Source organism: Anser anser (assembly GCF_964211835.1).
Source record: "Anser anser genome assembly, chromosome: 2".
In the NCBI taxonomy this organism is placed as follows: domain Eukaryota; kingdom Metazoa; phylum Chordata; class Aves; order Anseriformes; family Anatidae; genus Anser; species Anser anser.
This window is the reverse complement of record NC_139721.1, coordinates 114771618-114783807: the sequence shown is the minus strand read 5'-3', so window position 1 is coordinate 114783807 and position 12190 is coordinate 114771618. Positions and strand designations below refer to the sequence as shown.

The 12190-nt window shown below is 44.1% G+C and overlaps 1 protein-coding gene across 3 annotated transcripts in view; it reads right to left on the bottom strand.

The window, feature by feature from the left end:
• Positions 1-2442: 2442 nt before the first annotated feature.
• Positions 2443-12190, bottom strand: part of KCNG2 (potassium voltage-gated channel modifier subfamily G member 2) — a 56223-nt gene continuing 46475 nt past the window's right edge. For all 3 annotated transcript variants that reach the window (XM_083824471.1, XM_083824472.1, XM_083824470.1), the window contains exon 3: positions 2443-4008. In XM_083824471.1, the coding sequence (XP_083680597.1) occupies positions 3199-4008 (810 nt within the window). In that variant the 3' untranslated portion in view covers positions 2443-3198. The remainder of the gene's footprint in view (positions 4009-12190) is intronic.

The following is a 12190-nucleotide window of genomic DNA, read 5'->3' as shown; positions in this document are numbered from 1 at the left end:
ATAACAGCTATGCTGGGGGGAACTCACTGTCCTCTGGGTATCTTTTATGTCTGGCAATGTGTGCATCAGAACTTTATACAGCTTCCAAAAATAATTTGTTTAAAAGGCTCCTGGTTTATATTTGTCTCCTCATCTGTCATCTCAATAGATAAAATGAAACTTTATTAAAAGTCAGACCTCGACTAACAAACATGATGAGTGGGTTTTGTCACTTTATTAAAACTCGGTGTGTGCTGGAATTAATTATGTGCCTTTTGAAAATACAAAGAACTCGCTGTTGTAGGACAATAGCAACTTGATGGACCGCAGCAATAATGGGTGTCAACTTTTGCTACAGAGCTGCTGAGCTGCAGTTAGCTGTCTCAGTGTAGTTCTTTCATGCTGTAGGACCACAAGAGGCATTAATTAAAGCTTATTTCTAGCACTGCAAGCATGAAGCTCTTCATTCTGCAAGGATGTCTGCTTTAAGACGAGTAAGCTTTTAGGAGTAAGCTTATACTGATGACTGTTCATGGGCCCTACCCCCCTGAGGAGATGTGTTCTGCACCCTTTGAAGGGCCGCTGCTCACTGCATTCACACCAGAGATTTAGCTCTGACCTGCAGGGGATGTGCATGGGACATGAAGTGTCACGGAAGGCTTTCACCTGAATGCAGGCGAAGACATCATAAAATGCATTGTTCCTCCCCCCATCACCATGCCATGCCTTGCCCACCCACGTTCTTCACTTTGCTTCACAGCCGCAATGCTGAACCTCAATGTCAAACCTTAATAAGCCTTAATGCAAGAAATTCCTGTGTCAGGATTTAAAAAAAAAATAAAAAAAATCTCTCAATGAGTCACAGCAACCTAACGCTGGTATTGGTTTGCCAGGAGTCTGAGTCAGCACAGGTAGCATCCATCACCCCTTAGCCCTTCCCGCCTGGCACACAAAAACGAGCTCCGTGTGGTGGCAGGCTGTGACTGGTGGCAGAGCCCTGTGCACGTGGCTGTGCTGAGTTTGTTTGTAACTCAATGCAGCCAGGGGACCGGAGACCCAGACACAGCCTGCTGAGTGCCTGGGCTCAGCGTGCTCCCTTCACATCTCGCAGCAGTGCTCGGGGGTGTCTGGCACAGCTGTGCTTCCCCGAGGCACCCTCTGCTGCAGCAGCAAGGGAGCAGTGCCAGGGCTGCAGCTCCAGTGGCCGCAAGCACAAAGCCCAGAGTGTGCCCCGCAGACCTGGCGCTGGGAGCCTGGCGTAGCCACGTGCCTCCACGGCCCCGCTCCTGTCCCCAGAAACTGGCACACGAAGCTCCCTTCCCAAAGCAGGTGGCGTTGAGAGGGCATCGAGCCCTCCCCTCCCTACAAAATGCATTCATGGCTGTGCCAAGCAGTGGCTGCTGCACAGCCTGTGCATGCACTGGTATGAGTGTGCATATGTGCATGTGTCTTGTCTGCTGACTCCACCAGGCACAGCCTGCAGCCGTACTGAGAGGACACGTGCTGCTCTTCTCTAGGGGCCGTAGGGAACTGGGGGCATGGGGTCCTGGCTGGACCACTATGACACACGCCTTCATGCCAGCACAGAGAAACATCACCTTCCCCATGTCACACAAATCGTAAGCATCACCAGAGGCACTTGTTCTGCAACACAGCTTCCAATTTTTATTAAAATCGAGTGTAACCTTTTATTTTCCCTTGCTCCATTCCTATAAGGAATGGCTTAACACAGAACTCTGCTAGTGTAGGGTTGGTGCTATAAGCTGAGGCAAAAAAAAAACCAAAAAAAAACAAAAAACACCCCAACAAACCCACCTTTAATATTTCGTTCTCTTCCTAGGAGGAGGTGAATATGAAGGACAACACCACGGTTGGTCCTACAGCTCTGCTAATACCAATGGAGCTGTAGGTACAAGAGGCATTTGTGCCCCCTTCCCTGCTATCTCCTAAAGTATCCCACTATCCCACTTGGAGGAATACCTAAAAATGCACACAGTGCACTGACTTAGACCAGCTACACAGCTCCTCAAGTTGGAAAACCACACGTCAGAGGACTGGAAAGCTCATGAGACTAGCAGCAGTAAACAACATGCAGATGACACCACACTCATCTTCCCTTTCAACTGACCATTTTTTTTGAGAATCAGAAGGAACAGGCAGAACAATAATGATTTTTAGATGACAGCATTGTCTTTTTCTTAGTAGGGGGAAAAAAGCCTACTCCTAATGTAGATCACAGATGCTGTGCTGCAGCTTAGGCCACTGGAGGAGTCTCATTGACTTTACTCAATTTGGACTGGTCCTGACTGCAGTCACTGAGGAAGAGTATGCGGAACTGGGAGTCACTGTTGGTATAACATCACCTTCCCCTTCCTGGGCAGCACGTATTTGAGGTTTATTCATCTGTTAAACATGGTTTTGATACATGGGAGATGGAAAGCATTAAAAGAAAGTGGAGAAATGTTGTGAATTGTAAAAGTATTTGTTATATTCAACTGTTAGAAAAGAAAGAAAACCAACAATTCAACGTTCAGTACAATAGTCAGGAAGATTTTCTATGTATATTTCTGTCATGGGGCTAAGATACAAAGCTTACTGTGGTAAATACGCATATTTACTAAATAATGCATACTGAGCTAGAGCACACGTTGGAGCTGGCAGCTGGCAGTGCCTGATTTGTAAAACAGACAAAACCAAGCCCCTGGGAAAGCTGAAGAGATATTTCTGCCCTTCTCTCCCCCTCATCCCTTTGCTTGTCTGAGATTTGTGTTCCTCGGTGGAGCTGCCAAAACGAACTCCCCGTGCACGGAGCACACCAGAGGAAACCCCTCACTCGGCGTGTCGCGCACGGTGTCGCAGAGACGGGAGGAGGTGGCACGGTCACTGCCCCACCAAATGGCACCCCGGTGTGGACTCTTGGTGCTTCGTTATATCCTCCTGCCTGGCTGCATTCAACAGCTGCTCCTTGAGGTTGCCAAAACGAGTTACTCAATAGAAAAGAAATGCCCTACAAACAGTGGTGGAGCAGAGCTGAACTTGGTAGAGTTTCTAGGGACGCTTTTCAGTAGGCCCTTAAGATCAAAAGTTGGTCCTTGGGGAAAATCTTGTGTGTGTCTGCTCCTAATTTATGCAATTCAGGAGGTTCTGATTGCAGAATTGACCCCATCCACCATGTCTACAGCTTCTTGTGCTGCCAACTCACTTTAACTGTTGAGAATTTTAACTTCTTTTGGCTTCCTGGTCCACCGCTGGCTGACCCACTTCCCTGGCAGCATCTAGTGGGGATGCAACACCGAGCCCCTGTGAACTGTCACCACCCGTGAGCTTGGTGCTGTCTTCTAGCTGGCGCATCTGCCTGCTTGCTGCTCGTTGCTGCTGCTCCTTCAGCTCACTGTAGGAACGGGAAAAGGTATGAAAGATGGACGTGACCGGGAAGGCCATCAGTAAAATACCACTCAAGATACTGCTCAGGGCTACCACTTGTCCAGGGATGCTACGAGGCACCATGTCCCCATAGCCAACAGTGGTCATGGAGATGACAGCCCACCAGTAACTGGTGGGCACGCTCGTGAATTCTTGCTTGGCTCCCAGTTCGCTCTCAGCCAGATATACCAGTGGCGAGAAGAGGGCCATGGCAACACAAAGGAAGAGCAGGAGGAGCCCAAACTCCCTCGTGCACCGGCGCACGGTGAGCCCTAGGGTCTGCAGCCCCAGCGAGTGCCGCGCTAATCGCATCACGTAGAGGATGCGCAGAGCCCGCAGGAAGCGCAGCACCAGGCCCACTCGTTCCAGGTACTTGTTCCCTGCTCCTCCGCCAGGCTTGCTGCTGTTTTTTGTAGAGACCATATCCACAATGAGAGAGATATAGAAAGGCAGGATAGCCAGGATGTCGATGATGTTGAGCGGGGTTTTCAGGAAAGCACACTTGTTCTCTGCCTGGATGGATCGCAGGAGGAACTCAAACGAAAACCAAGCCACACACACTGTCTCCAGCACAAAGATGTTGTAGCACTTCTGTGAACATTCACCCTGGGGAAAAGAGGAGCAGGAAAAAACAAAAAAAAAATGGGGAAGAAAAAGATTTAGCCAGAGAGCAAACCAAAGAAACACAAAGTAGGAGTTCTTGAAGGCAAGTACCAATAGCATGTTACATTGATACAAATCGCTAGCTACCAAAGTAAAATCATTAGTGCTAAGAGCAGTTGGAATGAATGACTGAAAAACAGAGCAACTAATTGTGTGCTTGGCTGCAGGACAAGTTAACAATGTTCTGGAGTGTCCCAGGGCTGCCAAAAATTTGGTGTGATGTTATCAGCTGCCAGTCGGACAGCCCCTGCTGAAAAGCCAGCGGCTCACACCTCATTTCTGAGTAAGCCTTTAACATTCTGCAGAAAGGATTAGTACACAATTCACAGACCTTAATAAATGGAAGATTGCACCATCCCCTCCTCATAAATGATAAATTGCTTATAAATGGCTCATAAACACCCACAGCTTTTTATGTTGTGTGGTTGGAGTCACCTACAATCTATTATTCACAGAATATAGGATGTTTTTGAAATGCCAGTGAGCATTTATTAACCCACTAACCCTATAGCCAAAAGCTCATAGGAAGTACTGATAAATGTAGGTATTTCTAAAAGAAAAAGAGGAGGAACTCCAAGGACCATTTAAAATTACCTAACCTATAGCAACTAATGACCATGATGACCCCACAAGCTTTCTGAGGTAGAAAAGCACTGGGAAAAAAAGTGCCCCAGGCTCAATGAGTGGAAAATCAACAGAACCTTACTTCTTTCCTTACAAAGCCTGTAAACAAGCATCTGGAACATGTGAACAGAAGCAAACAATAATGGTGATGATGACTGTTCTTTGATTGTTAATTCAACAGCAGAAAGACTGTGGCAATTCTCCTCTACTTCACTGCTGGTAACTCCAGCTGAATAATAACCAGCTTCTTTAAATAGATTTTGATGTGGACAATTATAGGGCTAGCGCTGTTTTCTCTGTAAGTGCTCACATAAAAGTGTTAATGCACTGGTGGCTTTGAGCGGAAGGGAAGTGTATATTTATTTATGGTAAGTGTATATTTATTTGGTGAATCAGTTTGACTTGGAAGAGTTTGTGAAAACTCTTGTAACCGTGTAGGAATACATCCACACTGGAGGGATATGTAATTCCCACTGAACACACCGGCTATTAGGTATGAACGTAAAACATCATTCTGCTTGCCTATGCTAAATTATAGCGATAAAATCTCATTAAAGTGCTGCGAGGCTGTGTCATTGGGTGAGGCCTGTTTCACCAATGGTCAATCTGAGAACCTGGCACATCTATAAACAACTTCTGCCCACACGCTCACCACGGGTGTCTTCTGCAAGACAGAGCTGAGGAAATTTTTACTGCACAGTGACACATCCTACTTTCATCACTTCCCTAAGTGTTTACACATTCTTTTATTCTTGTTGTTAAACATAACAGCAAAGAAGTAATGGATCTTTCTTCACCCGCTAACTACAGCATTCCCCAAAACGTGGGGGAGTAACTGGATACACATTTTGAGCACAAAAGCCCTGCTACCCCAAGATATTATCCAAAGTGCTGAGGTGTTTTTCCCTTTTCACATTTAAGATAGGAATCCTTAGATCCTGCCTTTGTGATCCTTGTATGAAACATCACGAAAAGACTGCAGTGCTTTGTACTTCAAGGTGTTTTTAAATTCTGCTTCCTATTGGCATGATACACCTCCCATTGTCTCCCAGGGGGTCATTCTGGTATGGGAAGAAAATTAATTACTTGTCCCATTGAAATTGCTGCCCTGCCAAGATCTTAAGCATATCACAGGGAGGAGAGAATCTGGTTTTACTAATGTAGTAGCTCAGCCTGTATTTAACTTCCTCTCTAATTTTGATAGGTATGAAGACTAGAATTTATATCTGCCTCACTACACTAATATGGTCATAAGTATTTTTGTTACAGATATAACACATGGGACAAAACGTAGTTTTTAGGGGTTTCTCTCATGTCATAGTTAAGTTGCGAGGTTCTTCCAGTAGGTAACAAACAAAGAAGCTTTCATCCCACTGCACAAATCTAGCTTATCAGGATATGCTTGCTCTCACTCCTAAGGGCAATGGTTGCAGGTGATTTGCAGCTCTTGACACTATCCTTGCACTTACACAAAAGGATCAAACTGAGACTTTCTGAAGAAAACCTACAGAAGAATAATCATGGCTAAAGTGAAGCAGCAGAAATGACAAGAAGGAAAAAAAAAACAAAAAAAAAAAACAACACCCACCAATGTGCACATTTCCTTTCTCTGAATGGTAGCTCACTACCTGGACCACCATGCAAGGAGACTAAAATGTAGCCTGCTTTAACAGACCTATCTGCCAAGAAGTGGTCTTTATTTTTATGTGTTTTCCATGCCATTAAAAGTTTAAGGAAGGTCAGTGAAGCCTATGGAAAATTTAGCCTTGGAATAAACCTATGAAGATGTTAAGATATTTAATAGTTGACTTGCTGTCTAGTATTCCACCCCACGTGGTGCAGAAGAGAAGGTAACATTCCTAAGCAATTCTGTATATGAATTTTGGTATGGGAGCAAAGAGGAGTGAACATTGTTCTTCATTAATGGAATACCAGCGGAGATGTCTTCCGTAAGACTCCATCTGCCCTCTTACATTGTGACATGTTTATCCTGGGTAGATTCACAAATCCACAGCTTTGCTATTTATGCCTCCAGTCTCCTGCAGAACTACATCAAAAAAGCAAGTGCAGGAGCAGCCTGGCAGGCTGCACTCAGCTGAGCATGAGAGGCTTGGATGTATCTGAAGTTTGGGCCATCCAATACAGCAGAATTAAACCAGCATCTTTACCCCTCACTGTAATGAAGAGCCGAAATGTACTCCATCCAGAACTGATGGGGGGCTCTGGCTTTTCTCCACTCTTCCCACTTTCTGCAGCTGACATTGCGAATGCTGCGATGTTTACTTTTAGTAGAGTGGAGTGATAATGCTCTGATACACAGAGCTCACTTTAATGGGATGAAACAATCCCCTTTTTTAGCTGATGCATAATTATCTTCAGCAAAGTATGACTCCTTCTCTGTACTGTTATTAACCTATTGCAATCTGAACAAGTCTGGCTCTGTCTGAAAGCTGTCCTGAGAATAAGAGGGTCTGAGCAGGTCTTAGAAAGCAGACCTGTGTATCAATTAACCTGCCACAGGCCTTTTTGCATTAATTAAATGTCCTTCTCTTCTCTGGACCTTGTTTCATTTACATCTCGGCATGACCTGTTACAATCTTCAGATGAAATCACAAACAGAAAAAACAAACGCATGTTTCACGCTCTTTGCACTTTGCTTCTTTTGGCTGCAGCTGCTTTTGCTTGCAGATTTTTCCCCTCAATAACAGCATTGTAAAAAAACAGCAAATATTCTCATTCTAAATTTTTTAACTATGTATTCAAGAGTCCATCCAGATGCTGTAACTGTGGTTAGGTTTTTGAGTTTTTTTTTTCCACTCAAGAAAACAAATAGAAAAGTACAGAAACACACACACACAAATGGGAAAAAGGGCAACCAAGAATGAACCAGCCATTGGAACACAGGAAAAACAAGTCCTAACAGAATCAGATAGTGTCCTGCCCAAAACAGATCTGTATCAATGCTGTATGTTCTCATAAAAAGATGAAGTTATATCATGGCTATAAACATGTACATTAACAACTACATATTGCTTTTTACTTTTTCAAAGTAAAAAATGTACCTTTTAGCTAGCTCTCATTCTGACTAACCATATTTCTTTGTCTGGTAATCTAACTGATACATTTTTACGGTTACATTTTCATACCCAGTTTTATAAAGATGGGCCACGGGAAAAAAAAAAAGTTTTTTAGCTTTCACAACAGTTTGATTTCTTCTTGTCATTTAGGGGTCTAAACAAAAAAAATAAATAAATAGAATGAACAGCAATCACAAAGGATACTCCCATTACACTTTTTTAATACTAAAAGACTAACATATATATTTTTTAAATATGTATATAGCCATACCATTAAATAAACAATGTCTTAAGCTTTTGATTACAGAAAGCAGTGGTATAGGAAAAATACATTTGCAGTTACACAGGATTTTGGGGACACATGCGAATGTCAACTCAGGACACAAAAAAAGAAAAGACGGAATGTCTTAGTGAATAATTCTGTGCAGTCAAATTAAAGTGAGTCTCTTTCACTAGGATTTACAGAAATTTGCTGTCAAAAAGCCAACTGCAGTACCTTTCTTCTGGGGACAGATTTTCTTTGCCAAAAGAACTACTGAGAAGATTACATAAAGAAAAGCTGGTGTCACTGGAGTTCAAGCCCAACTGTACTCACCGCTCTACATAGCCTAAAAGTTTGAGCCGCCTCTCGGAAATGTTGTGGTTTGGCCTGTGGGGTCCCTTCCACTGGCACTTCCCTGGACTGTGCCTCAGAAATATTGTAGACTTTGTTACGTGACTTCTTGATCATTGTTTTGTCTGATTTCCCCTGATTTTCCCTCTGATTTCCTGAGAAGAAATTTTGACTTTTCTCTAGATTCTCACAGGCTTTGATGCCATCTGCCCCCTCTGGTATGAGAAGATGCCAAAAGCCAGATCACCTCTTAACTATCCCAGCTCTTGTGCTGTTTTGCACACCTTTTTGCATGTCCAGTAGCTCCACAGTACTTTCGAGGAAGAAGTTTCAATGCCACCCCCTTTACCCATATAGAGAAGGATTTCCCTTCCTGTCCAGTTTGTAGTGTAAGAAAACAATAACAACAAAACCATGAGAGGAACTGCATAAAAAAGCCCTTACATAAGCTTTAAAATCATGACATCTCTAAAATGTTATTTGGATCCTCTTCTACTTGCCTTTTGTCACTTGAGCATTTTGGGTCTTGTTTTTCGAATGCTGCTCTGTGCATGACAAACCAAGTTATTCTTTAAATAAAAAATTCTTTGTAATGAAGGTCTCAGCACTGGAGATCAGCGTCGCAGAGACCTGCAGACGAAGGTCCTTATACGAAGGCTGTCCATAGCTGCAGAGTGCGAGACAGCCCCCAGCCCGGTGCTTTATGTCATTCCTGCCAGATTTGGGTGTGAGGCTGGACTGCTTGTTTCACTGAAGGTCTGCAGAGAGGTTTAGAGGACAGACACTCCTTTCCCACACCGCCTCTCCCCCCAGACACACTTCCAATTATTCAGCGGCCTAATCATTGGTGTGCTCGCCTGGCTGGCGAGAGACCCAGCTGCTGCTCTGAAACAGGAGGGTGGAAACCTGCACCTGGCCCTGTCCCAGCCTGCCCTGCCTTACTGGGTCAAGGTCCCGAGCATCACCCTGAAACGAATAATCCCTTCCTGACAGAAGTTCCAGCAAAGCCAGCAGCATTACCAGGCATACACACAAAGAAGACACAAAGATTTTGCTCCCACTGGCATTTTCTGATGAGAAACAATTTCGGGATGAAAAGCGATTTTCTGATAAAAGTACCCAGTCAATTTTCACAGCAAGGATGGGTGTACGACTCCTGCTATGTGACCCACCGCCGGAGTGCTGGAATGGCAGAGCAACCCCCCGCCTCGGGCACAGGCATGCTCCCCTCTCCTGGCGGCCACCGACAGACTCCGTTACTGCAATTTAGTGCCTCTGCCATTAAAACTGAGGTCAGTCCGAACTGGCAGCCAGCCTGCTCCGAGCATTTCTTGTGCTCCTGAGCAAAGATGATTCAGCTACTGCACAGTCTGTCCTCACAGCTCTCTGGCTGTGAATTCAAAGTAGTGTTATCTGTTTGTAAAGCCACCAAGGGGCCACAGAAGAACCCTCTGGTTCTTGCTGTAGACACTTTGATCTGGAGCTAGAGCTCAGTTTGTGCTTCATCTAGCTGCTACAAAAGATAACAAGAGCCTTGCCTTTATTGGGGAGGACTGTCACTAACAGTCTGCAGTGGCATTACTGATATAAGATAGCTCTTTTCCTTTTCCTTTTTTTTTTTTTCCCCATAGAACTTTATTGAGAGCAGAGGAGATAGGCAAGAGCTATACCTGCTCTCTCTCTGAATTCCTTTGACCTCTAGCACAACACAGCCACAAATCACCACTTTTCAATACCTTTCAGCCCGTAACTTTTAATCTGCTCGTGAAGCTGCAAATAACCATGGAACGCCAACAGGAACAAGAGATGCCTACAGACTATGGTAACCGCCAGCTATAAATGTTCCTAAGCTAAAAATGTTGAACCTTGAGACCTGTTTAACCTTTTTCCCTGAAAATCTTGTAAACCTCTTAACAGCTGCACTCTGACTGCACAGATTGGGTGTATATATATGAATATTGGAGGAAAACACAGGAATTTCTGGGAAGAATGGAAAGCAGATAACTAGTACTACAGGTGCACAAAACATCCTCTCATAAGCATCTGCTTCTCAACCAGTTTTTCCTCACAGCTGCACCTAGTTTTAAAACCCACATCTCAAAAAGCAACAGCATTTGTTGGGGGGAAATGAGTGTTATCTGGCTGTGCTTTATGGAGAGCAACCAAAAACTGAGAACTGCATGGAAGAAGCATGTAAAGAATAAAAGAGACCACAAATATCCATGAAACAGAACACGATCAACCTCCCTGTTCTTCAGATGCCTATCAGTAATGGAACAGTACCTCATCTGGAGAGGCTGGGGGGATGTAAAGACATCTAAGACCTTAAAAACTCCTCAGACTCTGTGACTGACTTGAGGGAATGGTATGTGCCCCAGCAGCCAGCTGCTGCTATCTCTCAGTCTGATCACACTACACACGAGGAGAGAGGGGCTACACTGCTACTTCAGAAGAAACAAACAACATTTGTATGTGGAGCTCACTGACAGACTGCAAGATGTAAGTGAAGGATTTGATTTCTTCAAGGACCATTCATGTTCAAGAAGGATGGTTCAAACTGGAACGAGTTGAGAAAGTAATAACCCAAGGTTACTTGGATGATTAGTGGAATGGAAAAACTATCTTAAAAACAGACAATTAATTGCATTTGAGTTGTTTGCCATCGTCAAATGAAGGCGGAAAAGAGGCACAGTTGCTGTCTGTAAATATTACAAGGAGATGAAGAGAAGCACTGTTTAATGGTGTGGTCAAATGTTCTCACACAGATTTATGTGGACTAGCTGAAAATACTGTAATCTTAATCTACTGCCTGGATGTTTAGTCCCCACCTCAGTCCACAGAATGGGACTTAATCCTTTTCATTCTTTAATTCTTTATTGCATAACCCTTAATTATCATTCTTTAGTCCTCTTCAGCACAAACAGGATAACCCAAACTTCCCTCACTTCCCTCAGAAGCCATCTGGACATGGTCATGAGCAACCTCTAGGTGTCCCTGCTTGAAGAAAGGAGTTGGACCAGACGACCTTCAGAGGTCCCTTCCAACCACAACCGTTCTGTGATTCTGTGATTGTTATTAATCTAAAGGACAATGTAAGACTATAAGCGGGCTAGTAATGACATTTAGAACCCTACGACCTCAAGAACGTGTTTGCCATCATTTTTGTGACCAGATATTCTGAGTCAAAACAGCAGTTAGCTGTATCTGGGCTCTGCTTTGGCAGTTTTATAATCTCTCAGTGACCTTTGGAAATTGTCTGAAGATTAACAGCTACACAAGAAGACATAGGTCCATGAGAATAAGATACTATATCTGAAATTCAAGAACTCCCACAGCATTCAAAGCAAGAATTCACAGACCACTGTCCATATCACTTTCTTTCTAGCAGCTTTGTTCTGCAGCAGATCCTCCCTGTGGGAACCACCCGGGGCAATGTGTGAATGTGGCTCCCACAAAGCCTGCCATGCTTGGACCAGGCATTGCTTGCCCAGCCTAACCTCAGGGGACTCAGTGCAAAGGATTTGTTTATCAGTGCCACTGCCAGTATTACCGACAGTAACACAGAAAAGAATGATGATTTTTAAAAGGTTGGACCACATGATCTTAGAGGTCTTTTCAGACCTTCAGGTCTTCTTTTATATCTTTATACAGATATACCATTTCTACAGCTGTGAGCTTCCTAAGAATCATAGAACAGCTTGGGTTGGAAGGGACCTCAAAGATCAACCAGTTCCAACCCCCTGCCATTGGTAGGGACACCACTCACTAGTTGGTTGGTGGAGTTGCTCAGGACCTCTTCAAACCTGGTCTT